Source organism: Orbicella franksi, chromosome 7 (genome assembly GCF_964199315.1).
Source record: "Orbicella franksi chromosome 7, jaOrbFran1.1, whole genome shotgun sequence".
Taxonomy (NCBI): domain Eukaryota; kingdom Metazoa; phylum Cnidaria; class Anthozoa; order Scleractinia; family Merulinidae; genus Orbicella; species Orbicella franksi.
In genome coordinates, this window is record NC_138151.1 from 29,201,888 (window position 1) to 29,229,836 (window position 27,949).

At 40.1% G+C, this 27,949-nt stretch overlaps 1 protein-coding gene across 1 annotated transcript in view; it reads left to right on the forward strand.

The window, feature by feature from the left end:
- The window catches only part of LOC145492943 (dynein axonemal heavy chain 8-like), a 69,427-nt gene extending 46,714 nt beyond the window's left edge, over positions 1-22,713 (forward strand). The window contains exons 51-87 of the mRNA XM_081472321.1: positions 625-731; positions 1,726-2,012; positions 2,580-2,649; positions 3,304-3,426; positions 3,732-3,862; positions 4,284-4,437; positions 4,686-4,850; positions 5,344-5,570; positions 5,877-6,099; positions 6,715-6,816; positions 7,093-7,167; positions 7,743-7,910; positions 8,453-8,581; positions 9,917-10,003; positions 10,149-10,286; positions 11,609-11,736; positions 12,016-12,184; positions 12,307-12,462; positions 12,923-13,078; positions 14,430-14,519; positions 14,616-14,708; positions 14,826-14,930; positions 15,375-15,628; positions 16,033-16,223; positions 16,952-17,073; positions 17,412-17,530; positions 17,633-17,835; positions 17,931-18,004; positions 18,384-18,536; positions 18,899-19,054; positions 19,448-19,564; positions 19,645-19,746; positions 19,996-20,156; positions 20,614-21,004; positions 21,120-21,179; positions 21,475-21,726; positions 22,202-22,713. Of these exons, the coding sequence (XP_081328447.1) occupies positions 625-731; positions 1,726-2,012; positions 2,580-2,649; positions 3,304-3,426; positions 3,732-3,862; positions 4,284-4,437; positions 4,686-4,850; positions 5,344-5,570; positions 5,877-6,099; positions 6,715-6,816; positions 7,093-7,167; positions 7,743-7,910; positions 8,453-8,581; positions 9,917-10,003; positions 10,149-10,286; positions 11,609-11,736; positions 12,016-12,184; positions 12,307-12,462; positions 12,923-13,078; positions 14,430-14,519; positions 14,616-14,708; positions 14,826-14,930; positions 15,375-15,628; positions 16,033-16,223; positions 16,952-17,073; positions 17,412-17,530; positions 17,633-17,835; positions 17,931-18,004; positions 18,384-18,536; positions 18,899-19,054; positions 19,448-19,564; positions 19,645-19,746; positions 19,996-20,156; positions 20,614-21,004; positions 21,120-21,179; positions 21,475-21,726; positions 22,202-22,489 (5,726 nt within the window). The 3' untranslated portion in view covers positions 22,490-22,713. The remainder of the gene's footprint in view (positions 1-624; positions 732-1,725; positions 2,013-2,579; positions 2,650-3,303; positions 3,427-3,731; positions 3,863-4,283; positions 4,438-4,685; positions 4,851-5,343; positions 5,571-5,876; positions 6,100-6,714; positions 6,817-7,092; positions 7,168-7,742; positions 7,911-8,452; positions 8,582-9,916; positions 10,004-10,148; positions 10,287-11,608; positions 11,737-12,015; positions 12,185-12,306; positions 12,463-12,922; positions 13,079-14,429; positions 14,520-14,615; positions 14,709-14,825; positions 14,931-15,374; positions 15,629-16,032; positions 16,224-16,951; positions 17,074-17,411; positions 17,531-17,632; positions 17,836-17,930; positions 18,005-18,383; positions 18,537-18,898; positions 19,055-19,447; positions 19,565-19,644; positions 19,747-19,995; positions 20,157-20,613; positions 21,005-21,119; positions 21,180-21,474; positions 21,727-22,201) is intronic.
- Positions 22,714-27,949: the final 5,236 nt, after the last annotated feature.

A 27,949-nucleotide genomic window follows, 5' to 3' on the forward strand; every position in this document is an offset into this window, starting at 1 on the left:
TCATTGAAATCTACACCGAACAATCTTCCCGCTCTATCTTATCTTCGCTAGCTGATTAGGTCAGGTTACTGTAAAAGTTCTGGTAAGCTCTCATTATAGGCTCAATAGAGCTTTTACGTTTACTTGTCCCAATATGCTTGTTTTGAAACTGCATGTATCAGACTTATTTCCGACTTGAAAACTGCCAACTTAGTTCTGCTAGGTAGGCATTCCTTCTGTTTCTAGGATCACTGACCTGTCGCCTCCCTCACTAGCTGGGACTACTATCTTCTCAAACTCATTAATCATTCAGTAGTTGAATCAACGGAAATCATGACGGTGACGGTGTTTTTGGATATCTGATTTTAATAAGTATAGATTTTTGCGATTTTAGTTCTCCGTTTTTTCCTTAAGACGATGCTTAGCGAAATTTCCATCTCCTCGAAGTTCATTAAAAAATACTACGCTTCGCGTCATATTTTCAATTATATAGCTTGGTGTTTAGAAGTGTGGTCAAACACGGTCTTTCGCTTTTGATACACTATTTGAAGCACTCTTCGGCAAACCCTTGCTAAGGCTACATTCCCTTGAGAAACCATATATTCCCTTTATCAGTGCCCATATTGTATTTTGCTTTATTGACAGGTGTCATTGGTAATGGTTACTTCTGTTCAGCGCGCTTCACAGATGAAGTTTGCAGTGTTGTTTCTGAGCTTGTGGCTTCTACTAGAGTTCTTTGGCAACAAACGAAGGTATGAAACCTCTTTTGTATGATTGTATCTGAACAATATCTATTATTCACCTTGGTAAGTGCGCGCCAGTTATAACAGGTAAACTCTTGCAGTTAAATTCTTTCAATGACTGATATCTGAAGGTCTCGGTGGACTTGGTATTAATGATCTTTCACTGCAGTGTTATAGGAGAATCTTTGTTGACAATGTTTGCCTCATTAGCATAAGTGATGCAATTTCTGATGGAGCTACAAAAACATTAGTTCTGAATATTGAAAGAGCACAGCACGATTAACTATCTCAAGGAATTTGAGCCCGATGTATTGAATACTTTTTGTGCAACGCGGGTTTAAAAACTCAAAATTTTACAAAGAATGTATGAGCTCATTAGCGCTTTTGCCACCCAGAAAATTTGTAGGTTTTGAAAGCCGAGTACTCCTCGAATATTACAACTAAAGAGGCAAAAATTTTACCAACTACTAAGTTTCACAAGCTTTTTAAATGCTTGTTGTCAGATCACGTCTAGCGTGATTTCTTCTCGGCGCAGAGTCTTATGTTAATGAGGAAAAATGTAGACAAAGATTCTCCTATACCAAAATGGTCATACACCTCAAGCTACTGCGGGAAGAACTGTTACTTTTGGAAAAAACTGCTTTCAAGATTAAGAACGTGACTTCAGTTGCCACCTATGGAGTTTTATGAAATGCGTCACTCTGACAATTTTTTTCAAGAACGCCGCTCATTTTTTGTGACACCGGAGCTTTTTGGGAATTTATTACAGACTGGCTCTGCCTAGGGAGCTGCTACTTTACTCTCTTTTTGGCTTTGTCTATCAGGTTCACTTAAGGTCCATATAGATCACTAGTATCATAAATGCCTAGAGCCCAGAACGCCCATGCAATTGGAATGGCTTTGTAGGTAAAGGGATTAATAGTTACGAATTGACTGAATTTTCCCCTTTTTCCACCAAAGACTGCCCCACAAATCAAACTAAAAATGCTGGTCTTTTTTCCAGGCCAAGATGTTACCTACACCCGCTAAGTTTCACTACATTTTCAACCTGCGCGATCTTTCCCGCATATGGGAAGGCATGCTAAACGTAGCTGGTGACGAAGTGAACACCAAGAGGGTTGTGTTAGCTCTGTGGAAACACGAGTGTACCCGAGTCATAGCCGATCGCTTCACGAACGAGGCCGACCGCAAGTGGTTTGAAAAGACGGTGACGAGAGTGATCCAGGATCAAATGGGCGATGAAGGCGTGGAGCAACTGATGGACGAGCCTTACTTTGTGGATTTCCTAAGGTTACTAAGAAAAATAGGTTCACAATGTGTAAGCGTGTCTACTGCGCAATGGGATCAACTTAGTTATTACTATATAATATTTCTGCGTCTTGTTGAAAGAGAGCATCGTGATTTTCCTGTATCAGATGAGTTGAGTTTACACGACTCCTTGTATTTGGGATCTCTTGTAATTCTACAGTTAAATGTGAAATACAAATACTGAATTCACAAAGTATCACAGACCTATTTCTACTAATGTGTACTCAGTTCTACCCACGTAGTGTAGCAAAAAACATTGTTTGATGCAATTCTTTAATATCCAGCCGTTAAAATGAAATAGATACGTACACATTCAGTTGTTGAACTTTATACCCTTCCTCTTAATGACCTCGACTTAATTACTTTGCACCCACGATAGTATAAATTTACCCTGATTGTGATGATGAACTAAGTTTTTCAAACGGTCAAATGTATTTTTATGTTCTAGATTATAACGAAATCAGACCCTGTATCATGCTACAGAAAGTCAGTGAACACTCAAAGCGTTTATTTAGTACACACAGTACTTAGTTAATTTCTGACTTTCAGAGATGCTCCAGAACCAACGGGCGAAGAACCCGAAGATGCAGATTTGGAAGCTCCCAAGATTTACGAAATGGTAAACGAACGTTTTGAATTACAACTGAACAGTTAGACTAAGAGTGGAACAAGGTCTTTACTCAGGCTGTAGGCAGAACTACAGGAGGGCACCTCGATTTAAAATAAATAAATTGTGTTATTGCTATGAGCAGTTGTAAAAGCACTTTTTATTTGAAAGTCATTGCAAAAATTTGGTAATCCAAAGAAAACTTGGAAATCTTAGCTCGTCGCATGTGGCGCATGTTTCGAGTTTGTAATCCTTTCGTAATTCAAATTAAATCAAATCAAATCAAATCAAGACTTTATTTATCCACGGTCAAGATTAGAGCTATGAGCTTATGGGGCCTCCGTCTCATTCGTCTCTAATCCTAACCTCAATTCTTCCTATTTTGGCCACTTTCGGTTTGTCTATCGCAAGAAATGATTGAAAAATGCCACGACAAAAAATTGTTTGTGTTTGCCCAGCTATGTAATCCATTTCCATCCTCGCTATTTTTACTCATCCTCATTTCTAAATAGTATTCCTGGAACCGTCCTCAAGTACAAAATCCTGCTACTGTTTTTTGGGTACCTGTGATCTTATGTGGGCCTTTAGATGTTAAATTACACCAAAACAAGTGCTTAATTTAACTAATGGCTCTATGGTGTTTGTGTTGTCGTGACTATTCTGCAGGTGCCGACGCTGGATTTCTTGAACGAAAAGCTTGGTCAATACATGGCCATGTACAACGATACGGTTCGAGGGGCACACTTAGACCTGGTGTTTTTCAAAGACGCCATGACTCATCTAGTGAAGGTGAACTCTGTTTTATTACTTTGTTTCCCAAGGCAAGGAAAATCTAACAGCAGTTCTTCTCATACCTAGAGAGCTGAACTTGCAAAAAGTTTACTTGTTTTGAGTGAATGCCTGGGTCGGAAGTAAGTCACAACTGTTGTAAGTGGCGCAGACCATAAAGTTCTACAACAAATTAACGCTTTAAAATTCCAGTAAAAAATTGCGAAATTCCAGTAATTAAGAAATGTAGTTCCATGCCGCGTTTACGAGCTGTGGTTTTCAGTTGTTAAAGTCTTTTATTGAGTGTTCAAGTTATTTCTCCTTAGATCTCTCGTATTATCCGTACGCCTTGCGGGAATGCTCTGCTTGTTGGTGTGGGTGGCTCAGGCAAACAGTCTCTTACACGACTGGCTTCTTTTATCGCTGGATATAAGATTTTCCAGATCACACTGACAAGGTAAGGAGCAGCTAAGGAGCAGCTAAGGTGCAGTCCAAGAGCTGTAAACAACTGCGATGATCGCTTGCTCACTTCTCAAACTCATTAATAATTCATCAAGTTTAAACAAAACCGTGACGGTGTTTGGTATGTAATCTAATTAGCATAGATTTTTTTAGATTTTATTTCTCCGTTTCCTGGTTATTTTTAGCTTCGATTGAGAAGATATATCAAGCACTTCGAAGTTCGACAAAATTACTCCGCTGCGCGTCGTATTTTTCAACTTGCTTCTCAGTGTTTGGTAAATGGTCAAACAAGGTCCGTTGCCGTGTTTGATATATTACTTCACAACCCCAGACAAACCAGAAAATGCCTCTTCACACTAACAAAGGAATGCTTCATTATTGAAGAATGTTCATTTAACTTACTCAATCCTGGCTAGGTCCTACAATGTGAGCAACTTGATGGACGACCTCAAGTTCCTGTACCGCGTGGCAGGGGCTGAAGGAAACGGTATTACGTTCATCTTTACAGACAACGAGATCAAGGATGAAAGTTTCCTGGAATACCTCAACAACGTACTTTCATCCGGAGAGGTATCATAGAATTTAATTTCATTTTCTAGACTACCACTTTCTTAAAATAACAAAGATAATTCCTGTCATCCATCACCAAGAATCCGTGATGAGGTCCTTCGTCAAAGACAAAAACAAAAACAAAACAAACAAAAAAAACCCGAGGGCGCTTCCGTTCTTACTTAATAGTTCCATTGTAGTACTAAGAAAGATGTGTTAGGTAGTTAACCGGTACTAAAGACGTCTTTCCTTTCCTTGATTTTCGCTAGGTATCGAACTTGTTTGCCCGTGATGAACTGGACGAAATCACTCAAGGCCTTGTTGGAGTCATGAAAAAAGAATTGCCCCGAGTGCCCCCGACAAACGACAATCTGTACAACTACTTTATCTCTCGCTCCAGAAAGAATCTACACGTGGTTCTATGCTTCTCTCCTGTGAGTGGTATTCTTTGAATTGCGACGCGCCTGGCGCAGAAATTGAACATTGCGTACATGTTTTTTAGTAACCATAAAGGGTCTTATGGTACGAGAAGAGTTGGCGAATACATTTGGTGTTTTTAAAGCAGTCATACAGTACCCTCCAATCGAAAGAATACTTCAAAATAGCTTTCTGGTAGATAACCGAAAATACGGCATGCCGGACGGAAAAGTTATTAAGTTGTTACGTTTGAAGTCCTCTACGAGGCTCCTTGTAAGGCTATTTAACAATAAACCTTCTGTACTTACTTTGACCCTCCCTGCGTTCGATGGAAGACTATATGTTAAAGGGCTCTTTCCGCTATCTGCATTATTCTTAGTCTACCCCTCAAATGTTTTTTTTTGGAGCGTTGCGTGACATTCCGAAAAATGGCTGCGGAGGAGACTGCATTATTCTGCTCTTAGCGTTATTAAATATGTCATACCAAAGTGCCCTTTAATTCCTTGGTAGGTCGGAGAAAAGTTCCGTAACCGCTCTTTGAAGTTCCCTGGACTGATCAGCGGCTGCACCATGGATTGGTTTACCCGCTGGCCAAAAGATGCGTTGATCGCAGTGGCAGATTACTTCTTGTCCAAGTTCGACATCACGTGCTCAGCTGCCATCAAGAACAGCGTGGTACAAACTATGGGCACCTTCCATGATGGAGTGGCTGAAGCTTGTGTGGAGTATTTTGAAAGGCAAGTGAATGAATTCCAGATTAAACCCATAGGACTACGCTACAGTTTAACCTACTTGGCTTGCTGGGCTCAAGTTAGTTCAACGGGCGTACCCGTATCTGGAAAAAGGCGAACATTCTTGCCCGGTAACACAAAAAATCTGACATGTGTAATGCCCTCCCCTGATATAAGCCTTTTGCAATTTTAATTCTATTTAAAGAGCTCTTAAAGTGTAACTACGCAAGACGTTATTCTGGGAGTATCGGGACTCTAATGTACTGGCTGAGTGTTTTGAGGACTTACGCACTAATATCGATTACTTTCCAGGTTCCGTCGACAAACTCACGTGACTCCCAAATCTTACTTGTCATTCGTTGACGGTTACAAGACAATCTACGCGGAGAAAAGATCACACATTGGCGAGCTGGCCAACCGCATGAATACTGGACTGGATAAACTAGTTGAGGCAAGCGCGTCCGTGGCTGAGCTGGCCAAAGAACTGGTGGTCAAAGAGAAAGAGCTTGCTGTTGCCTCGGTCAAGGCTGGCAAAGTATGAAGTGATTGTTAATTCTCTATTATTACAAGCACGTGAAATCGTTTTCTTGCAATTTGTCTGCAGAGTATCTTCACGTGAGATTTTTACGCGCAACATCCTCTCAGGCACCGAAGGTTTTTACTTCTGCGACGGACGTCCACACATTTTAGGGAAAGATAACTTCCAGCAATTTTTTCGAAAAAATTGACTGTCTTTACGTGAGGTCAGGTCATTTGTACGGAGACGTTGGCAACTGGTAACGTGTTTGTGCAACTTGCAACAATTTTTTTTAATCGAAACAAGTTGTATTATAAATGATACGTGTTAGTCAAAGGGGCTTCCATAGTTCTGAGATGTTCAGGATGTGTTATTTCACAATTGAGCTAGGCTACGTGAAGTGGAAAGGGGATTGAGATGGAGAGAGGCGAGGTTAAAGGGAGAGCGCAAAGCCCAGGGAGAGAGTACAAACACAAAGCGAAAATCGTGATCTCGCGCTTCGCGCTCTTTCCTCGATTCGCGTAAGCACCCAAGTTTTCCTTGTACCTCCCCTTTAGACGCCTAGCACACAGGCTAGTACTGGACCCGTGCACCATTATTAAATCTTAATTTATCACTAATACGTTTGTTCAGGTGTTGGAGGAGGTGACAGTTAGTGCCCAGGCGGCTGAGAAAGTCAAGGCTTCCGTGCAGAAGGTGAAAGATAAAGCCCAAGCAATCGTGGACGAGATTGAGGTGAGTACATGTACCGCATTTGTTTCTGGCAAAGAGAAAACGCGGGATAGTAGGGTTTAGAGAAGTCTTGTAGATGGTTGAGTGATTGTTTTGGAAGGCCGGGGAGCGCACGTACGGTAATTGAGGTGTTCCTTGGTCACTGCCAGTTATCTCTGATACAAACGTAGGAGGGAGTTTGAGACTATTTTGTAATCACGCTGGTTCAGTAGAGAGTTTGCATAGAGCTATTTCTTTACCGGTTCGTGACAAAAAATATAACTTTTTCTTTCTTTCCAGGCCGATAAAGCAGTTGCGGAAAAGAAGCTGTCAGCAGCTAAACCAGCTTTGGAGGAAGCTGAGGCAGCACTGCAGGTTAGTTTGGCTGAGTTTTATTCGTTCTTCGGCGCAAGAATTCGAAAATCCCAATCTAACAGAAACTGTTGCATATAAAGTTGTTTTAGACCATGTTCCTACCACATTTTGACGTCTTTCGTGATCTATTACTGAACAGACGCACAGAAACATGGAATCTATTTGTTTTATATAAAAACGGAACAAAAAAAATGTTAATGGCATCTGCCCGCCAATAGGTCACAAGTACGAACTAATCAAGATGCGAGAAAAATTTGACTTGTTATGTATTAAACAATTAGATTATGAGCGCGAGATTTCTATCACGCATAGAAATCGAGAGCGAATAATGTAATTGTTTTAATATCAATCTACTTGTCTTTCAAAACCTAATCTAAATCTCTTCTCAGACACTTCGAAAACGCAAAAAAGGTTCCTGTAAGCAGCCTCGGACATCTTTCTCTATTGAAGACTTTTTCAGAGCCCTAGGTCCCCCCCCCCCCCCCCCTCGCCCCGGTTGAAAGGTTCCACTTTACTCTGCACTGAACTAAGTGGAGTTTGATTGTAGCTTTTGTTTGTGTTGTTCACCAATGTAGACCATCAAAGCCGCTGATATATCTACTGTCCGTAAACTGGCCAAACCACCTCATCTGATCATGCGCATCATGGACTGTGTTTTACTGCTGTTCAGACGTGCTATTTCTCCAGTTGTCTTTGATCCTGAGAGATCATGTGTAACTCCCAGCTGGAGTGAATCTCTTAAGGTAATTTCCTACTTGCCTAATCTACTCTTACCGCAATTTTTTGTTTTGAATGAAAACTGAACCAGTAGAAGATGTGTTGTTTTTGTTATTGAAAATGTTTTTGAAACATTTTGAGAATACAATTTAATACAAGAGGTCTTTGATCAAGAATAGCGTCTCATCAGTCCAAAGTTTACGATTATAAATGTTGCGACGTTCGCTGCGCTGGAATTACTTTGTAAAATGTTTCTTTTTCTGCAAACCTGGTCTGAAGGAAAGTTGCTAGAAAGTTTAAAAGAAACAATGTCGGTTCATGGTAAGGTAATAATGTCTGCATACAAGCCAAGTGGGCCATCAGGGCGGCGCTTATCTCCGGTTTATATCGCATGAAGCGACTAGGAGTATTTTTACCCCCTCCCCCTCTCCGGAGTCGAGCGCACTAACCTTGAGGTCATTGTGCCTCCACACGGTATAGTAAGTTATACCAAGATGTACTGTATTTAAGGAAACTGTTTTCTTTCAAAATGTTAAACCATTGCTAACAGACACATATTTTTCTGTAGCTTATGAGTCAAGGAGGGTTTCTTCAGAATCTGGTGAATTTTCCCAAAGACACAATTAACGAGGAAGCCGTGGAATTGCTGCAGCCGTACTTGGAGATGGAGGATTACAATCTAGAAACCGCCAAAAAGGTTTGTCTTGTTGTTGGTTAAAGTATATGCCAATTCATCCTTCAATGACTCTGTCCCGAGCGGGCGCGGAGGGGGCGGGGGTGGGTAGGGGGGGAGGGGGATTACCATGTGACAAAGTCGAGAATGGTCGTCCTCTCGCTTTGGGGTATAAATCAAGGATTCTGGTCCCATTGTCTCACTTAGGGTGTTCAGGACAAAATGTCACTATTTTTAGGCCTGAAAGTATCTTTTAGGGTGCACTCGAAGAAATATTTAAAAACGCTGTAATTTCCATTTTAAGGTGGCTCCATAGGGTAATCATTTATGGCGTTGCGCGCGCAAGTGTTATGTTTTGAATGATGTTTTTGCATTCGCTTTGACACCTAGTCCTCTCAAACTTATTACCTGTCAGTAAGCAATGATCAATTAGTGTTTTGCTATCATCTCTGTTAAAATTTTGGGATTTAGTCTTAAATTATAAATGCCCAAACAAATGTGTTTTTACGGTTTTTATGGCTTTATTTGTCATTTTCATGAATTTCCTTCTGTGAAATCTTCCAAAATGTTTACATCACATCGCTTCCAGCGGGATGCGAATTTTAAACACGAAAAAGTAGGGTTTGTAAAGGCAGTTTTTTCGATATTTTCACATTTATGTCTTTTACCGCTGCAAAAAATCTGGTCTTATAGATTTCTCTGAAAAACGAGCTCCGACTAAAGTAAAAATATTTGCTACCAATCTGCCAAATTTTACGGAATGTGACCGAAGGAAACGCGAGAAAATTCACTGTCAGTTTTGCTTTTTGTGCTCATGTTGACGTAATAAAATATCGAAAACCACTGACGTTTTCCTTTGAGCGCGCGCAGATTACTTCCTCAGCGCTTGTGCGATCGTAAAACTATAGGGAGCCACCTTAAGTGATATCTTTTAGGGTTCAAATAAAGCTTGAGCCACGCCCATATTGGTCTCCTTTAAGGTGATGTCACACCAGCCGATTTTTAATCCATGTTACTCGAGACAACTTTTGACGCAACTTTGCTGCGGCAACGGTCGGCAACGGTATGTAGTCCACGAGTCGATTTTTAACGCAACATGCAAATTCGGGCAACAATTTGTAGGTTTTTGAATCGCTTGCCAAAACCTGCAACATGTTGCCGCAACGAGATGTTGCGTTAAAAGTCGCCATGTGCGGCATGTTACACGATATCGATTTTTAACGCAACGTTGTTTCGTTAAAACTCGCCGTGAAAAATTGCTTCCTGTAACATTTAATTCAAATTTTTCGACGAACATCCCTTTTGGTGTGAGAGTCCCCCGTCCTCCGCGACGCTGTCCTTATCTTGATTATTCTGCAGGTTTGTGGCAATGTGGCTGGACTTTGTTCATGGACTTGTGCTATGGCGTTTTTCTACGGAGTGAACAAAGAGGTTTTACCTCTGAAGGTATGTGATGAAAGTCTGCTAAAACCATACGAAACAGAATTTGTTATTATTTTAATAATGCAAAATGTCTCTAACCTAACTATAGGATATTTTTTTCGAGCTATCCCCGAAAAAAGTAAGGTAATTAAAGCGAGTTTGCTTGCAGGCTAATCTTGTCGTTCAGGAGGCTCGACTGAATGTGGCTGCTGCTGAACTGAACAGTGCACAGGCTCAGCTGGACGAAAAACAGCGTGAATTGGACAAAGTACAAGCCATGTATGATGGCGCTGTCAGAGAGAAACAGGTGATCACGCACACGTTACGACAATCTAGCTCTCTCCTTTAGCTTTAAGGTGGCCGAACACAGTTTTCGCGCGCGCTTTTGGTGATGCAATTCAGCGCGCGCGCAAGGATTGCAAAAAACAAACATGCCGTCAATAGAGCGATCATTTTATTTACTCAACACCCGCACTATCTGCGTTATTTTTCTCTATAATTGAACCCAGTGTATTGGTGGCTTTAGTCTTTTATTACAAAGATATGTTAGGAAAGGCAACGATGCAAAGGACCCAGCAATTCTCAGCTTTTTCTTTGTTACCGAAAGAACCCAGTTAAATGCAGCGCATGCGTAGTAAATCAAAAAATTGCACTCTCGGAAATACGCCTATTACTCGAAAACCACTATTAGAATTTCACGAAATTTGGCACGAAAATACTTAAGGAAATAAGTAACTGGAGCATTGAAAATAATTGAACTTTAACAAAGGAAATTCTAGATATTCCAGTGAACCTTCAACAAGGGATAATTAAATATGTCTCTGTTAAATTATTAGCAAAATTGTGTTAACTTGTGAGAATCGTTACAAGCTTGTTGCATGCAAATTATAAAGAAAATCTGATGACTAGATTTTCTGTAAATAAACAAAACCGATTTTAAAGGCCTGTTTATATTTATTCATGTTGCCATGGCAACGGTACATACGTCAGCTTAACCATCAAAAAAACAAAGCTTGTGTTGTTAACTTGCTTGCTGCCAATTTTGGCGACCGAGGGATCAAGCGTTTTAGAGGAAAAGGTGAATGAACACAGGTATCAAAAACTGTGTTCAGCCACCTTAAGCATGTTCTCTTGGTCTATCGAATAAAAACTCCACATTTTAGTAAATAATCGAAACAAATTTCTAAGGAAACTGTTAACTGTAGCGAGAAGCGAACTGCGAATCTAAAGTTTTCACGTTTGCTTGTATTGAAATCCATTGCCAGTCTCACCATCGTATTTAGCTTAATATGGTGGAACCAGCTCGAAAGCCAGTCGCTACTTTGGTTACCACGCACATCTCTTTTTGGTCTTCTTGGGGCTATTGTTTCACCATATGTAACAAATATTTCTCTTTTTATATCTATTATCTGTCCTAACTATTGTCAACTCTGTAAATAGTGCACATTAAAGGAAGTTGAAGTTGAAGTTTACAGAATTGATTGCCATCCTTAATTCCTGATAAATTTCTGTCGTTTGTGAAGTGATGGTCTTCGAGGTCATTTTTCTTGGTTTTCTAGTCGTCTGTAGATGTTATTGAGTATTTGGAATGATGGTTAAGACAGTTCTTTATTGCTGTTGCTGTCGCAGGAGTTGCTTGACGATGCTGAATCATGTAAGAATAAAATGCAGGCTGCGTCTGCCCTGATCACAGGCTTGGGAGGTGAGAAGGTTCGGTGGACTCAACAGAGTAAAGAGTTTCAGGATCAGATTGGAAGGTGCGTTAATTAGATATTAAACTAGGGAGCTTTTCTGATGTTGTGTTACCTTTCAATAAAGTGTTTCACAAGGATCTTTACCACTAAGGAACATCGTAACTTGGCCGAGACAGCTTCGACGTTCCTCGGCAATTGTAGGAAATTTTTGGCTTTCTTTGGAAATCTTCGTTTGGCAATCGCATCACGATCATCGCATCATCGAAAAGCATCACGAAATGGTCGGAAATTGTCGAAAAATCATGAAATCCTCTCACTGTTTTTTTTTTTTTTAACTAACAGGCTTGTTGGAGACGTGTTGCTGGCCACGGGTTTTCTTTCTTATCTTGGTCCATTCAACCAGAATTTCCGTAATTTGCTGCTGAGCAGATGGGAGAAAGAAATGAGCGCAAACAAGATCCCTTTCTCTGAAAATCTGAATCTCATCTCTATGTTGACAGATGCAGCAACGGTTGGTGTTGATCTACCATATGACATATTGTTCATTTGAGTCCATGTAGTGATAAACCTTTTTGTGAAGACAGTAAAATTCCGATATTCGAAGATGTTCAAAGAGATTTTGTTTCTCCGCAGATTGGTGAATGGAACCTTCACGGGCTACCGAGCGACGAGCTCTCTATTCAGAACGGCATCATCGTTACCAAGGCAACGCGTTATCCTCTTCTTATTGATCCCCAAACGCAAGGCAAGGCGTGGATCATGAGCCGAGAGAAGGAAAATGAGCTGCAGGTGTGACCGAGCTCTTAATGTATTTTTTTACCTATAAGAATATATGGTGAATTTATGGCTAATGAAGTAAATTGAGTTTGTCTCTGCGTTTGTTTTCACTGAGCTTTGCAGAGGAGGTCGAAGAACTCGTAAAATTGCTTAACCCAATGTTTTTGCTTACATGTTTCTCTTACTGCGAGAATCAAGTTCATTAGTGTTTTTAGTCACTAGCACGCAATTATCTGATTCTCTATGACGTCTCAAAAACTGCAAGAGAATAATAACGCAGTCTGACCTGTTATTAAATGTCCCCCTCTGTCTTCAAAATATTCAAAATCAATCCTGCCCGCACTCGCTAATCATAATGAACGTTTCAATGCTTATTGTTGGAAATTAGTTGGACTCAGCTACAAAGCTCTGTGGCAGCTGTCAGTGTAGTTTTGTTATACTAGTCTACTAATTTCACTTCCTTTGTAATCAGGTAACGTCACTCAACCATAAGTACTTCCGGAATCATCTTGAGGACGCGTTGTCACTCGGCAGACCCCTTCTCATCGAAGACGTCGGAGAAGAACTGGACCCTGCTCTGGACAATGTGCTTGAGAAGAACTTTATCAAGTCGGGCTCCACCTTCAAGGTTTGTTAGCTCGAGAAAACAACCTGTTTATTGGACAATAGTGTTATATTGTTATATTATTATTGTTATATTATTATTGTTATATTGTTATGTTATAGTGTTATATTGTCACGGTAAACGGAAGTTAGCACTCTTATGGTATCCCTGAGATGTGGAGAGGTGGTTTTTCTATATTCAGTTAACTGTGTTTACAAAAACAAAGCGTCTAGAGGGAACTGTTGTTAACGAAAGTTTATAATTACGAAGGCTAGGACATAACGCCAGCAGATAAAACTGCGAAAAATACTTAACATACTTACCCACGTCATTAGAGAAAGGTGGAATAAAAGTTGAGTATAATAAGTGAAAGGTAAACCCCGTAGTCGGTTGAGTGTACGTTAGATAACTTGTAGAAGTAAACTCTGTTTGCTTAAGAATGCATGTAATAGTCCTATGACGACATAATTGACGAGGACTTTACACACGCGCAAGGTAAAATTCAATTTGAATTCTGAGTGCGCGCTACTACATCGGCGATTTCGCGAGAACAGGGTCCATTCTCTGCGATTGCATGTAAGTGATTTTCTGCTGGCTGAGTGGCTGATTAAACTCGGGATATCAGTAACAATTAGAAACTCTATGCAATGCCGCTACGGTAATAAGTTACTAAAAGAAAGCTTCGGACACAAGACTGAAAAAAAGTCACAATGTTGTCTGATGTTGTTGTAACGAAATAACTATAAAAGCGCGAATTCACTCAGGATTCACCAGTTAGTACTCGTTAGTTACGTTAAGGTGGCTCTCTATAGTTTTACGATCGCACGTGCGCTAACGACGAAAGCTTGAATAATCTGCGCGCGCTCGAAGGAAAACGTCAGCTGTGTTGTTCGATAACACGGGTACAAAAAAAACTGACGGCGAATTTTCTCGCGTTTCCCTCGGTGAAATTTCGTAAAATTTGGCAAACTGCTAATAAATATTTTACTTCAGTTGGAACTCGTTTTTAAGTGAAATCTATCTGTCCAGTTTTTCCGCAGCGTGAAAGACAAATTTGCGAAATCGAAAAAACAAAAACTGCCCGTACAAACCCTACTATTTGCGTGTTTAAAATTCGTATCGCGCCGGATTCGAAATACTGTGAAAGTTTTGAAGATTTCACCGAAGGAACTTCAAAAAAATAAACAAAAAAAGCCACAAAAACGGTAAAAACGCATTTGTTTGGCCATTCATAATTCAACACTAAAACCAAAATTTTAACAGAGATGGTAGTAAAACGCCATTTCATCATTGCTTATTACATGTAATAAGTTTGAGAGGACTGGGTGTAAAAACGAATCAAAAGACTATCGATTTTTTTTAATGCATGTTTTAGGTTAAAGTTGGAGATAAAGAATGTGACGTGATGAGCGGTTTTAGAATGTACATCACCACAAAACTGGGAAACCCCTCTTACACACCGGAGGTGAGTGAAACAAACTTTGTCTTTTTGACCCACTGCATTTGAATTATGTTCAGTCCATGTAGATGAATGCTGAAGTGTTTTCCCTTCACTTTTTAGGTCAGCGCACGAACAGCAATCATCGACTTTACTGTGACAATGAAAGGATTGGAAGAACAACTTCTGGGAAGAGTCATTAATACAGAAAAAGAGGTGAAGCGTAGTTTATATTGCCCTACACCACCCGTCTCCTCTACAAGTCTTGCTCAGTTACGTTTGCATAGTCCCCGTTTTGTACAAATAGTTGAAACTATTTCTTTGATTTTGAAGGAGTTAGAAGCAGAACGAGTAAAGCTGATGGAAGATGTGACGACTAACAAGAGGAAAATGAAGGAGCTTGAAGACAATTTGTTGTACAGGCTGACAAGTACTCAGGTCAGTTTTGTTTTGATTTCATTTTGCGTTGGGTTAATCCAGAAATATTTGCTATTAGATTACTGTTAATTATATTTTACCTTGTTACGAAACGAACTGTTGTTAGGGCTGCTGATGCTAATCCGTGTATCATTTGAGTTGATGTGCTCTGCCGTGGATTGTAAAACACACCTTGTTTTGTCAGCGTGAGTGCGGTGTGCGAACCCATCCATGCACCTAGCAGGGTCGGTAAGAACGTTTTTCCGAAACCGAGAAAAGAATGGAGTGGACAAGGGGTTTCTTACTTTTGCCCCTGTTCACGTACATAACTTACCAACCGCCAACCACACAGGCTATCTGGGGTCAGGTACAACAAGTGACCTCACAGGTAACATAATAATGAGGTAAGGTTAAGTTGAAAGTCAATCAGAAGATGAGCCGACATCATACTGTGTTTTTGTACAGGGATCATTAGTAGAGGACGAGTCTCTCGTAGCCGTACTGAAGACCACTAAAGAGACAGCTGAGGAAGTAAGCGAGAAGCTTGCTGTGGCAGCTGAGACTGAAGTGAAGATCAACTTGGCGCGTGAGGAGTTCCGTCCCGTGGCTACACGGGGATCCATTCTTTATTTCTTGATCGTTGAGATGAGCATGGTGAATGTTATGTACCAGACCTCGCTGAGACAGTTCTTGGGGATCTTTGATTTGTCCATGGCAAAGTAAGCGATAAGAGAGCGGAATAACTTACCTTTGGCTAATAATGTTAACTGTGCTATGCTGCTGGGTCGCGCCGTTTTGGGGGCTCTTTTTTGAGATATTGAACTGGTCTCATGGAATGAAACCTTGTAAATAGTGGTTCAAAACTGTAGAAAAACACAGAGAAGTAAGAATGAAAAGAAAGAGAAAGCACGTTTTGCAATTTTCGGTCAGTGCTGTGCAGACTACACTGCTCTGGAACCATGTTGGTCTAGGATTACTATGTATTATGAGTTGGTGTCTAATTTTACGCGATGCAGATGTGTCCACGTAGACGTACGGGGAATTCCCGTTTTTGCTATAAAGGAAAGATTTGTCGCAGTTTTCAGGCACGGTTCGATTCAAATGATTTTCTCAATACTTACAGGTCTGAGAAATCACCAATCCCAGCAAAAAGAATACAGAATATTATCGAGTTCCTGACATACGAGGTGTTCAAATATTCCTGTCGTGGTCTGTACGAGAATCACAAGTTCTTATTTACCTTGCTTTTGGCGCTCAAGATTGATATCCAAGGTGGCAAAGTTAAGGTCCAAGAATTCCAGACATTGATAAAAGGTAATAAAATGTTAATTTTGCTCATTATCTTGGGTAGGATAGGATAGAAAGCCTTTATTTCAACACGCTGAGTTTTAAAGCTAAAAGCTTGTGGGGTCGTGTATAAAATAAAAGAAAGACCTAATAACAATGTGATGGATCCGGTTGCTCAAAGGGTGCGTTGTGCAATCCACTAAGAGAAATTACGTGGTTTTTATCCAAATGATGGCGCTGCCTACCCTTTGAACAGCCATAGCCTGATGATTTTGTGAACTTATTCTGAGGCAAACTGCTAAACGTTTAAGATGCTTAGTTAGAAAAAATAGCACTAGACTACAAATTGTTAGTCATGAAGGATAGGTCCATGTTTAAATTCTTGCCTTGTTCTTAGAAAGAGCAGTTCTCCAGTGGAATAAAAAGCTTGTAATCCGAAAGTCAATCTCTACAGTGGTGAAGGTATAACCAACCCATTAGAACCCGAGGTAAAAAAAAATATGTGACTTGTGCTAAGTGCGGGAAAACGTGTTGTGGGATCAAAATGCGGGAGACTGCTCGTAACCCAAGTTACCAATAGCTTTGTGTTAGCTTCCGATTTGCTGACTGAAAGAGAAACTTCTTCACTCTGACTTGTTCGAGCGGGTTGCGCGAGTTTTTGTAAGCCAATAAACATCTCATATCTGTAAACGTATAACTAGTGCTTGTTATTTAGCACTCTTGCCAGTAATTGCTTATGATTGGTTTCGCTCAAGGTGGTGCGGCTCTTGATCTGAAGGCTGTACAACCCAAACCTGGCAAGTGGATCATGGATATGACCTGGTTGAACTTAGTAGAGCTTAGCAAGTTACCTCAGTTTTCAGGCATATTAGATCAGGTGTGTAGTAGAAAAAAAGCTATAGTCAACTAAACTAGTAAGAAGCTTTATTTAGTAGAGCTCACCAAGTTACCTTAGTGTCAATGGCTAGGTAGCTGGACCAGTAAGACAACAGGATATATAGAGTCTATAGAGAATAATGAGTATAGGAACTTTTCGTTTCGTCCGTTACTTTTACTTTCACCGAGACTTCCTTAACGTGGGATGGTATACCTCGTGGAGCATGGTGCCTTCACCAAAGCTTTATTTTAATTGTTTGGGTTTTTTCGCTTGTTCAGCAGTTCACCCCGCCTTGCGGTTTCTCGGTATGGGTTCTAACAGGCCTAAATTACTTGTAGGTTCGCCGGAACGAGTCCGGTTGGAAGCAGTGGTTCGACAACGACGCTCCCGAAGAGAGTTTTATTCCTGATGGCTACGAGATCTCACTGGATACCTTCAGGAAGCTGCTACTAGTCAGGTCAGCCAGACAGCAATCTCTCCGACAATCTCTCCGAGAGATTGACATGTTCATTTATCAGTAAATGAATGAATACTTACCCTTGCTACTTGTGGTCCTCAGGTCATGGTGTCCTGACCGGACGCTGCATCAGGCTCGTAAGTACATCGCAGACACCATGGGTGAAAGGTATGCTGAGGGCGTGATCCTGAACCTCGAGGCCACTTGGGAAGAGAGCAATCCTCAAACACCACTCATCTGCTTCCTCTCCATGGGCTCCGATCCTACAGGGGCCATTGAGAACCTCGCTAAGCGCAAGGGAATCGGTACGTTGTAGAATGTGATAAACAGTATTGTTATATATGTAGCATGAATAACGTTGTTTTTTACTTGATTCTGATTGTAAAGGTTTTTGTTGCAGAATGCCGAGCAGTATCCATGGGTCAGGGGCAGGAAGTGCACGCCAGAAGACTCCTTCAACAGTCCATGGCTGGTGTAAGCTGTTATTTTTATCATTACCGTCTTCTTATGCGCGATCACGTCTCCCCCCTTCCTCTTGTTTGAAAACGAAGTTATAGACATAGGATGCATATACCAAGCGACAAGTTAAGAGCACAGCAAGGCCTCATTGGTAGGTGGCTGTTAATTCTGTATTTGGCTCAAATCAAACGAAAACAAAACACAAGGTCTGGAAGCTACCTGTTTCGCTCAGACCTCCCTAGCATGAAGAAGCTTAAGATAACAATTCAGGCTCAATTCTAGCTAGTGAAATTGAAGCTCCGTTGAGATACACTTTGCGTCGCTGTTTGACAGTGATCGTGTATCTCGATTCATGATACATGGTAAAATACCTGTGTGTGGTTTGCGACGATAGGGCGGCTGGGTGCTGCTTCAGAACTGTCATTTGGGCTTAAACTTTATGGACGAGCTCCTAGAGACAGTGACGACTGCCGAGTCTTCACACGAGGGCTTCAGCGTCTGGATCACAACTGAGGCGCACAATCAGTTCCCCATCAGTCTTCTGCAGGTAGGTACAACTGTTTATGGGATATAACATACAGTAAAGTCCCGATGTTACAAACATTTCCAATGCTACATTAGTTGTTTGCCGTATTTCAGTAAACTGAAGTTTTCTTTCTCAAACAAAACGTGTTGCTACTCACGAATTAATTTTCAGAGTAAATTGTTCAGTCGCGAAGAAACAGTTAGAGAACGCCGTCGTATCGATTTTATAACGATGTTTTAGTTTTACCTTTTTTTCCTTGGAATTTCGCATTGGTTCACATTTGCGTTGGTTGTGTTTATTGAATGTCTTAGTAAACAGCAGAAGTTTGAACTCGAAATGACTAGATTTTCCCAATTTACATCTCATTTCTTGTTTACTTATAGTCTTCAATCAAATTCACAAACGAGCCGCCACAGGGCGTGAAGCCAGGATTAAAGAGAACTTACGCTGGAATCACTCAGGACCAGTTGGATGTGACTAACATGCCGCAGTGGAAGCCCACCCTCTATGCTGTGGCTTTCCTGCACACCGTCGTTCAGGTGAGGAAAATATTTCCATTCCTCATCAGTGAAGACTTTTATTGTAAGTCTCGTACATCTACTGCCCTCAGTAGAAAAGAGTTTCCGTCTAATTGCTGTTTCGTAAGTTTCTGATTCTGACGCTGCGATCATGGTCGTTTTAGCGCGCGCATACAGAATTTCTCTCTATATGCATAACAAGATGGCGATCGGTACATTTACCCATAACTCTTTTTTACCGCGCGAAAACCTTAAAAGCACGGAAAAGATCTAAAAATCTTCAAACCTAGCATACACAATACCGTTAGTACAGGAACAAATATTATAGTATCAAGACTGTCTGTTTTTGCCCAGTGTGTTTTTCTTTTTCTGCTCTTCATAAGACATTGAATTTTGTATTTTTATCCTCCTCAGGAACGGCGTAAGTTTGGTCCGCTAGGCTGGAACATTCCTTACGAGTTCAACCAGGCAGACTTTGCCGCTAGTGTGCAATTCGTTCAGAACCACTTGGATGACATCGATCCTAAGAAGGTAATATGAACACTGAATCTTTGAGATAAATACAGACCAGTCAATTCTAAATGACTACGTATTCTAATTGACTTGTCTAGGGCGTGTCGTGGAACACAGTCAGGTATATGCTTGGGGAGGTGCAGTATGGTGGTAGAGTTACCGATGATTACGACAAGAGGCTGTTAAACACCTTTGCAAAGGTAAGACTTTTTTGAAAAAAATTATTTTCTCTCTTCCTTCCGGCGTTCTTAAGGAAGCCACAACCGTTGAAGCGTTATACTGGAAGCATTTTCTACTCTCGCTGTTTTTGGCTCCTCAGCAATCATTGAGTAAACAGTAGTTTATCTTACAACCTAGTTCAAGTGACGTTCTCAAGATAGCTAAGAAATGATTTCCCTCAGGCTGGAAGTAGTAAAGATACATTTGGTAAACTGGTTGTTTTCTTGCAGGTTTGGTTTGGGGAACACATGTTTAGCGATGACTTCTGTTTCTACACCGGCTACAAGATCCCCAAGTGTCGTGGGTTGGAGCAGTTCTTTGAAGCCATTCAAGCTCTTCCTTCAGTGGACACGCCTCAGGTGTTTGGCTTGCATCCCAATGCAGATATCACGTGAGTCAGTTAGTCAGTTTTACTCGCCTCGTTAGAAACAAGATCGGTTGGTTCATTTTTCAAATTTTACCGTGAAACCTGTCGTTGTCGCTCAATAAAGTTTTCTCGCTACTTCACATATCCCACTTCGTGGCCGAACGAAAAACCGAGTTTGACTAAGAAGTCAAAGTAACCACATGTCGCCAGATTACACATGAATGTGATTGCTCGTTAGTTGTTTGACTGAAAGATGTCGACCTATTGGCAAAAAGTAAGAAAGACACCTTCAGTAGCGTGTGGCATCTGACAATGATTTTGTTGTTTTCACCAAAAGGAGCAATGTTCGCAGAGAGTTGCTCGAAACCTGTTACACATAGACAAAAATTCTTCGAAGAACCATACGATATAGGCGTGTTTAGCAGTTCATCGCGATCATGTTAAAACTGACCAAGTAGGTTCGCTTGAAATTCTCTTTTAGGTACCAGAGCAATACAGCCAAAGACGTGCTGGACACTATCATGAGCATACAACCCAAGGACTCAGGGGGAGGGTCTGGGGAGACACGCGAGAGTGTTGTGACCAGACAGGCAGATGATATGCTGGAGAAACTTCCAAATGACTACATACCACATGAAGTAAGATCTACTCCATTTAGAAATTTAGCCATTATTCAACGAGATGAGGAACATTTTAACGTTTTCTGTTTGTACGTACAGGTGAGAGCGCGACTTCAGAAAATGGGAGCTCTGGCGTCCATGAACATCTTTTTGAGACAAGAGATTGACCGCATGCAGCGCGTCATATCCTTGGTGCGACAAACCCTGACTGACCTGAAGCTGGCCATAGAAGGAACCATCATTATGAGTGAGGTATATAGGAATGCTTTCTTTTCTCAGCATGGCACTAAATTCATCAGCATTTTTAATGCATAGAAATTTACTTATGACGCTATCAAAGGCTAATTATTTGTTCCCATTGTCACAGAATCTGCGTGATGCCTTGGATAACATGTACGATGCCAGGATTCCCGCTCTTTGGAGAAAAGTAAGGCCTTTTTTCAAGGAATTTTAGTGACAGCCTGACAAAAAGCGATGATTGTAGTCGTAGCCATTAAAGACACACTCAGAGACATCGTGAAGGGTGCTTAAAAAGCAGAGTATTTGGTTACGATTTTATCCGTAAAGAGAAGCAGAAGCTGAAGAACATAATAGCTTGGAAAAATGAGAAGATCAAGATACAAGTAAAGCGGGCTTTTCCTGACTCGCTGGTTTTGGGAGTTGACAAATAGAAATTTAGGTATGTTTTTTTGCGAGTCACATTTTTTTTTATCTTTTCGCAGATTTCGTGGGAGTCCTCAACCCTGGGGTTCTGGTTCACGGAGTTCCTGGAACGAAACGGTCAGTTCTCCACCTGGATTTTCAATGGTCGCCCTAATGTGTTCTGGATGACTGGCTTCTTCAACCCCCAGGGCTTCCTCACTGCTATGAGACAGGAAGTCACGCGCGCGCACAAGGGCTGGGCTCTAGACTCTGTCGTGCTACACAATGACGTCATCAGGGCTATGAAAGAGGACATCAACTCACCCCCCTCCGTAAGTTCAACTTTCTTGAATGTTGCACTTGTAATGTGGCAGTTCTACGTGTGAAATGGGTGTTTGGTTATCACTAGTGACGCAAACGCAAGCACGAAGCATAAACTGATGCAATACAGGCGTACCCATGCAAAAGATAAATAAAAGATACAAACTTACTCGTAAATTTGAAGTTTAATTTACTCATTTTTTACTGGGGAAAGACCGCGACATGAGCATATGAGCACAGCCAAAAGGAAAGATTTTGTTTTCACTTTTGTTTTGTTTTTGCCTATGCTATAGAGTAGCTTCTCCCAGGTTTTCTGTTAGGCAGTGAGCAGCAAGAAACGTGGCTGAAGATCAACGAGCATTTTCCCTCTTTTAGTTCTTCCACTCACCGTTTTGGCGTGGTTCTCCCCAACTCCCTGTAACATTCTCGTGGGCTAGTTCACTGAAGCCTTAGCCTAAAAAAATGCGCCTTTCACTCTTGTTACAGGAAGGTGTGTATATTTATGGTTTATACCTGGATGGCGCTGGTTGGGATCGTCGTGGATGTAAACTAATTGAGCCCCAGCCTAAGGTCCTCTTCACCCTGCTGCCTGTGGTGCACGTATATGCCGTCAACTCCACAGCACCTAAAGACCCGCGTCTATACCAGTGTCCGGTGTACAAGAAACCTCAGCGCACAGACCTGACTTACATCACCCCTCTGTGGCTCAAAACCGTACAGAGTCCGGATCACTGGATTCTCAGGGGAGTCGCTCTTCTCTGCGACATTAAGTGAATTCGGATTCTTACGTGTTCACTTCTCAGTTTTTTCCTTCTTTTAAGCCTTTCATCACCCAGTACTGGTGTGCAATGGCATGCATGCAACTTTGTTTTCCTTACTTTTTAACTTTGTAGAAAACAAGTTTGCTTGTAGTTTTGATTGCCGCGCGCATTTTGTTTGTCATAATTGTTTTTTATCGTTTCTTGCGTTTGAACCATTGCGGGTTAGCTTGTCGCATGTCGGTCGTTCAATCTTTGAACTCTGAGGAAAATTACTTATGGCCTTTAAAGCTAAAATATTGTGTACTTTCTAAAAAAAAGTAATAAAGAAACACATTGAAAAACATTGTAACAAAATGTGACTTACCTTAGATTATATGAAGGCAACATGCTAAAGTATAAAAGCAAGGAAAAATGAAGAAATGAAAGGGGCAAAAATTAATTCTATAATCAAACAATGAGTTTACTATGTGAAGGGTAAATTTTTCAACATTGTCCGAGCGTGGGACAAAGAAAAAATCTGTGTCCCCGACAGGAATCGAACCCATGACCTCGCGGCGAACACCGAGTGTTACATCGAACTGTGTGATGTGAGTAACCCGCCAGTTCTGATGGACAAAACCTTAAGCCGCGCGATTACAATTTTATCTTAGGTGGAGGAATTTGAGGTTAGGTCACAACATGGAAATTATAATTATAAATTACAATTAATATTATCATAATACTATTAATATCATTATATTAAAATTATAAATTAAAACTGATTCCAATTCTAGATTAGCATAATCGTGCTTTGAACAACCGGAGTCTACTGTCTAGCAAACCCCGCTGTACGGAGTAGTCTAGAGATTGTAATGGAACTATTTTTCGGCGACTGTGACTGCTTGTATAGAAGCTTTTGGTTGCAATCTCTGACATCCTTCAACGACAATTGCAAAAGTGAAGATTAAATTTACCCAGGCTGCTGAGTAATGCAAACCGAGAGGAAAATGACAAATAGCCCACAGATCATACATACTTGTCTTACATCATTACGTCATCTGAATTCCATGTCTCTGGTGGCACAGGAGGATTCATTAGAAGATAACACTGGCTGATTCAGACGCTGCTAAAATCAGTGAAAAACTCGGTGAGCAGTATTATCTTCACAATTGTTAAATTGAAAACCTACAAGATTTTTTTTTTCACGAAATAAAACGAAAAAAAAAAAAATATGATACTCAAACATAAGATTTAAACAACCGGCTATGATTATGTAAAAAATCCATAATAATCTTTCCCCATCGTACCAGAGGAGGATTTTTACCAACACCTCACATGTGCACGCACACAATCCTAGAAATTGTGAGAGAAAATTGCTATGTCCCCGGCCAAGAACTGAATATGAAAAAGGGAGCCTAAACTTCAGAGGATCTGTTCTGTGGAGCAAGATTCCCTAGGAAATCAGACACCTGCCTAGTTAAAAAGTGTTTTAAAAAACTGCATTGATAGGTAAATAATATTTTTAGTGCACTGTAAATTAAAGAAATTCTTATTTTATAGCTTAGGCTATCTTTCTTAGTTAAGTAGTTCTTTCGTTAATGTATTTAATGTTTTCCTGTTAACATAGTTAATACATTCTTTTTGTAATTTTCAAACGACTCCTAGGAAGACCATTTTTGTGTGGGATACTTGTGGTATCCGACATTAGTATATACCACACAAGTGAATTTACTACTTAGACGAAATTTACCTTTCAGACAAAATTTACCTCTTAGACGAAATTTACGACTTAAACGAAATTAACCTGTTAGAGGAAATTTACGACTGAAACGAAATTTACCTCTGAGACAAATTTTACGACTTACACGAAATTTACCTCTTAGACAAAATTTAACACATAGACGAAATTTACGACCTTGACGAAATTTATGTCCTAGAGGAAATTTGCGACGTAGACAAAATTTACGACTAAAACGAAATTTACCTCGTAGATGAAATTTACAACTTAGACGAAATTTACATTCTAGACGAAATTTACGACGTAGACAAAATTTACGACTTAGACAAAATTTAGCTCTTAGACGAAATTTAAGTCCTACACGAAATTTACCTCTTAGACGAAATTTACGACTTAAACCAAATTTACCTCTTGGACGAAATTTACGACTTAGACGAAATTTCCCTCTCAGACGAAATTTACGACTAAAAGGAAATTTACCTCTGAGACAAAATTTTTGACGTAAAAATTTACCTCTTAGATGAAATTTACGACGTAGACGAAAGTTACGTCTTAGACGGAATTTACGACTTAGACGAAATTTACGACGTAGACAATCAAAGGAGACCTATGGCCAAACTCGTGGATTAGGCAATCTAGAGATGAAACATATTGGTGAACTTGCAATTACTGGTGTATTATTAAATGCTGTTAAAACAAGCCGGGTTTGTACCATGCAAGGTCGCACTTAACCCACAAAGTGTAGGCTTTTTTGTTGGCCTTTTTTGCACACATATCACTAAGACATATGTCCAGAATAGCTAGGGTGGCAAAATTGCAGCAGAACATAGAGTGGTAAAGGCTAAGGGTTCTTGGGTCACAGAGGACACTCCTGCCCAACAAATCATAGAGTACTCTTCCCCCTCCCCCCACTTCCCTCACACCCAGATCTTGATGTTGATCTGCCTGCTGGAAAAATTTGCATGTATTCAAGTCGTACGGGCTCACAAACATTTTTCATTGCAATTCATTCAAGGTTGTAGGTAAGGTTTCTTATGAGACAGCACCTCTTTTCCAGTGTGGAACTGGTAGTCTCTATATATATTGCACGTAAAATACATCAAAATGAGTAGACTCTTTTGCAAACATTTTCAGTGTTGATCCGACAAAGCTGTCGACCATAAATATGTGTTCCAACAATAATAACAGCTTAATTGAAGTGTCAATGTATTTAGTATTAACTAATAATTGGGGACAAGCTCACAGGGGGTTTCTTTCCCTTTGTTATCTTTTCAATCAGGAAGCAAAGTGTAAACAAATGACAGGGTAAAAATTATTTAAGCTTATCAAAATCAAGTATTTGGGAGTTTCTCTCCAAGTTTATGTGCATTTCACATCCCACTTAGAGTTCAGATCAACGTATTAAAATAAACAAGACAAGTATAGAGAACACAACTTTAATCTAAACTTAACTCGATGCCGGTTGAACAAGGACAACTCAACATGAAAAACTTAAGTGTTTAAACTGCAAAGCGGTCAACGAAGGTCCTGCTTGATTTAACGTTGGATCTCACAGCAGATCTAATCAGTAAAACTTGAAAAGTAAAACGATAATACGTCACTACTGCAAGGTTGACACAACGTCGTAGAGTTAAAACAATATTTCGGCTGGCCTCAGCTTTAGACCTTGCTAAATTATAAAAATGAAATTACAATATTATACAATGGTGCCGATGTTTGTCTTGTATTCAATAGCTGTTTCGTTCATTAAAAGTAGTTCGTTTCGCTCATCATATAAGCTCATTAAGGTCGAGGAATAAGACACATTCTCATCAAAGCTTACCACATTAGCTTTTCAGGTCACTTTCCAGCAAACAAATGCATATCTCCTGGTCATTTTGAACGCCTGGACGACTCAAATGCTCGTGAAATTCAGCCCCCAAGTTGGCCGTAGTACTAATTCGAACATTCGCAGTCAACTCCACTTCAATTTTGCGAAACACCTAGCATTAATGGTCGTGTAAAAGTTACAAACTCATCAATATTCGGGCTGGAACGATGCACGCATTGAGTAGTAGGCTCGCACTGACTGCACGGTTGCTATTCCAAAATGGCGTCGGGCTCGGTTACTATTCAAATATGGCGTCGCCTTCGGGCGCGGTTACTATTCCAACATGGCGTCGGACTCGGGCGCTCTCGTTCGGGCCGACTAATTGCGAGCAGTGTCTACACCTGAGTGAGTGAGTGAGTGAGTGAGTGACGCATTTGCATATCGGAGTGCCCGCAACAAAAACGTTTCTACACTTCGCGTATCCACGAGTTTAAAAATTGACTTAAACATATAATTTACCTCTTAGACGAAATTTACGACGTAGAGCAAATTTGCGACTTAGACAAAATTTAGCTCTTAGACGAAATTTACCTCTTAAACGAAATTTACGACGTAGACGAAATTTACCACTTAGACGTAATTTAAAGATTAGAAGAAATTTACCTCTTAGAGAAAATTTACGACTTAGACGAAATTTCCCTCTGGGAGGAAATGTACCACTTAAACGAAATTTAGCTCTGAGACAAAATTTACGACCTAGACCAAATTTACCTGCTGGACGAAATTTACCACCTAAACGAAATTTACGACTTAGACGACATATACGACTTAGACAAAATTTACGACCTAGACGAAATTTATGTCTTACACGAAATTTACGACGTAGACAAAATTTACCTCTGAGAAGAGATTTACGTCTTAGACCAAATTTACCTCTTAGACAAAATTTACGACTTAGACAAAATTTAACTCTTAAACAAATTGACGACTATGACGAAATTTACCTCTTAGATATAATTTACCTCTTAGACGAAATTTACGACTTAGACTAAATTTACCTTTTAGACGAAATTTACCTCTTAGACGAAATTTACCTATTAGACGACATAATTTATCTATTAGACAAAATTTACGTGATAGACGATATTTACCTCTAAGAAAAAATTTACGACCTAAACGAAATTTACGATTTAGACGAAATTTACGACTTAGACCAAAATTTACCTCTGAGAGGAAATGTACGACTTAGACGAAATTTACCTCTGAGACGAAACTTACCTGTTAGACGAAATTTACCTCTTACACGAAATTTACGTCGTAGACGAAATTTGCGTCTTGAACGAAATTTACGACATAGACGAAATTTACAACTGAGACGAAATTTACGGCTTAGATGAAATTTACCTCTTAGACGAAATTTACGACTTAAACAAAATTTACCTCTTAGACAAAATTTACGACTTAGACGTAATTTACCTCTCAGACGAAATTGAAGACATAAACGAAATTACCTCTTACACGAAATTTACGATCTAGACGAAATTTACCTCTTAGATATAATTTACCTCTTAGACGAAATTTACTACTTAGACTAAATTTACCTTTTAGACGAAATTTACCTATTAGACGAAATTTACCACTTAGACAAAATTTACGTGTTAGACAATATTTACCTCTAAGAACAAATTTACGACCTAGACGAAATTTACGTTTCAGACGAAATTTACGTCTTAGACGAAATTTACGACTTAGACCAAAATTTACCTCTGAGAGGAAATGTACGACTCTGACGAAATTTACCTCTAAGACGAAACTTACCTGTTTGACGAAATTTACCTCTTAAACGAAATTTACGTCGTGGACGAAATTTGCATCTTGGACGAAATTTACGACATAGACAAAATTTACAACTGAGACGAAATTTACGGCTTAGATGAAATTTACCT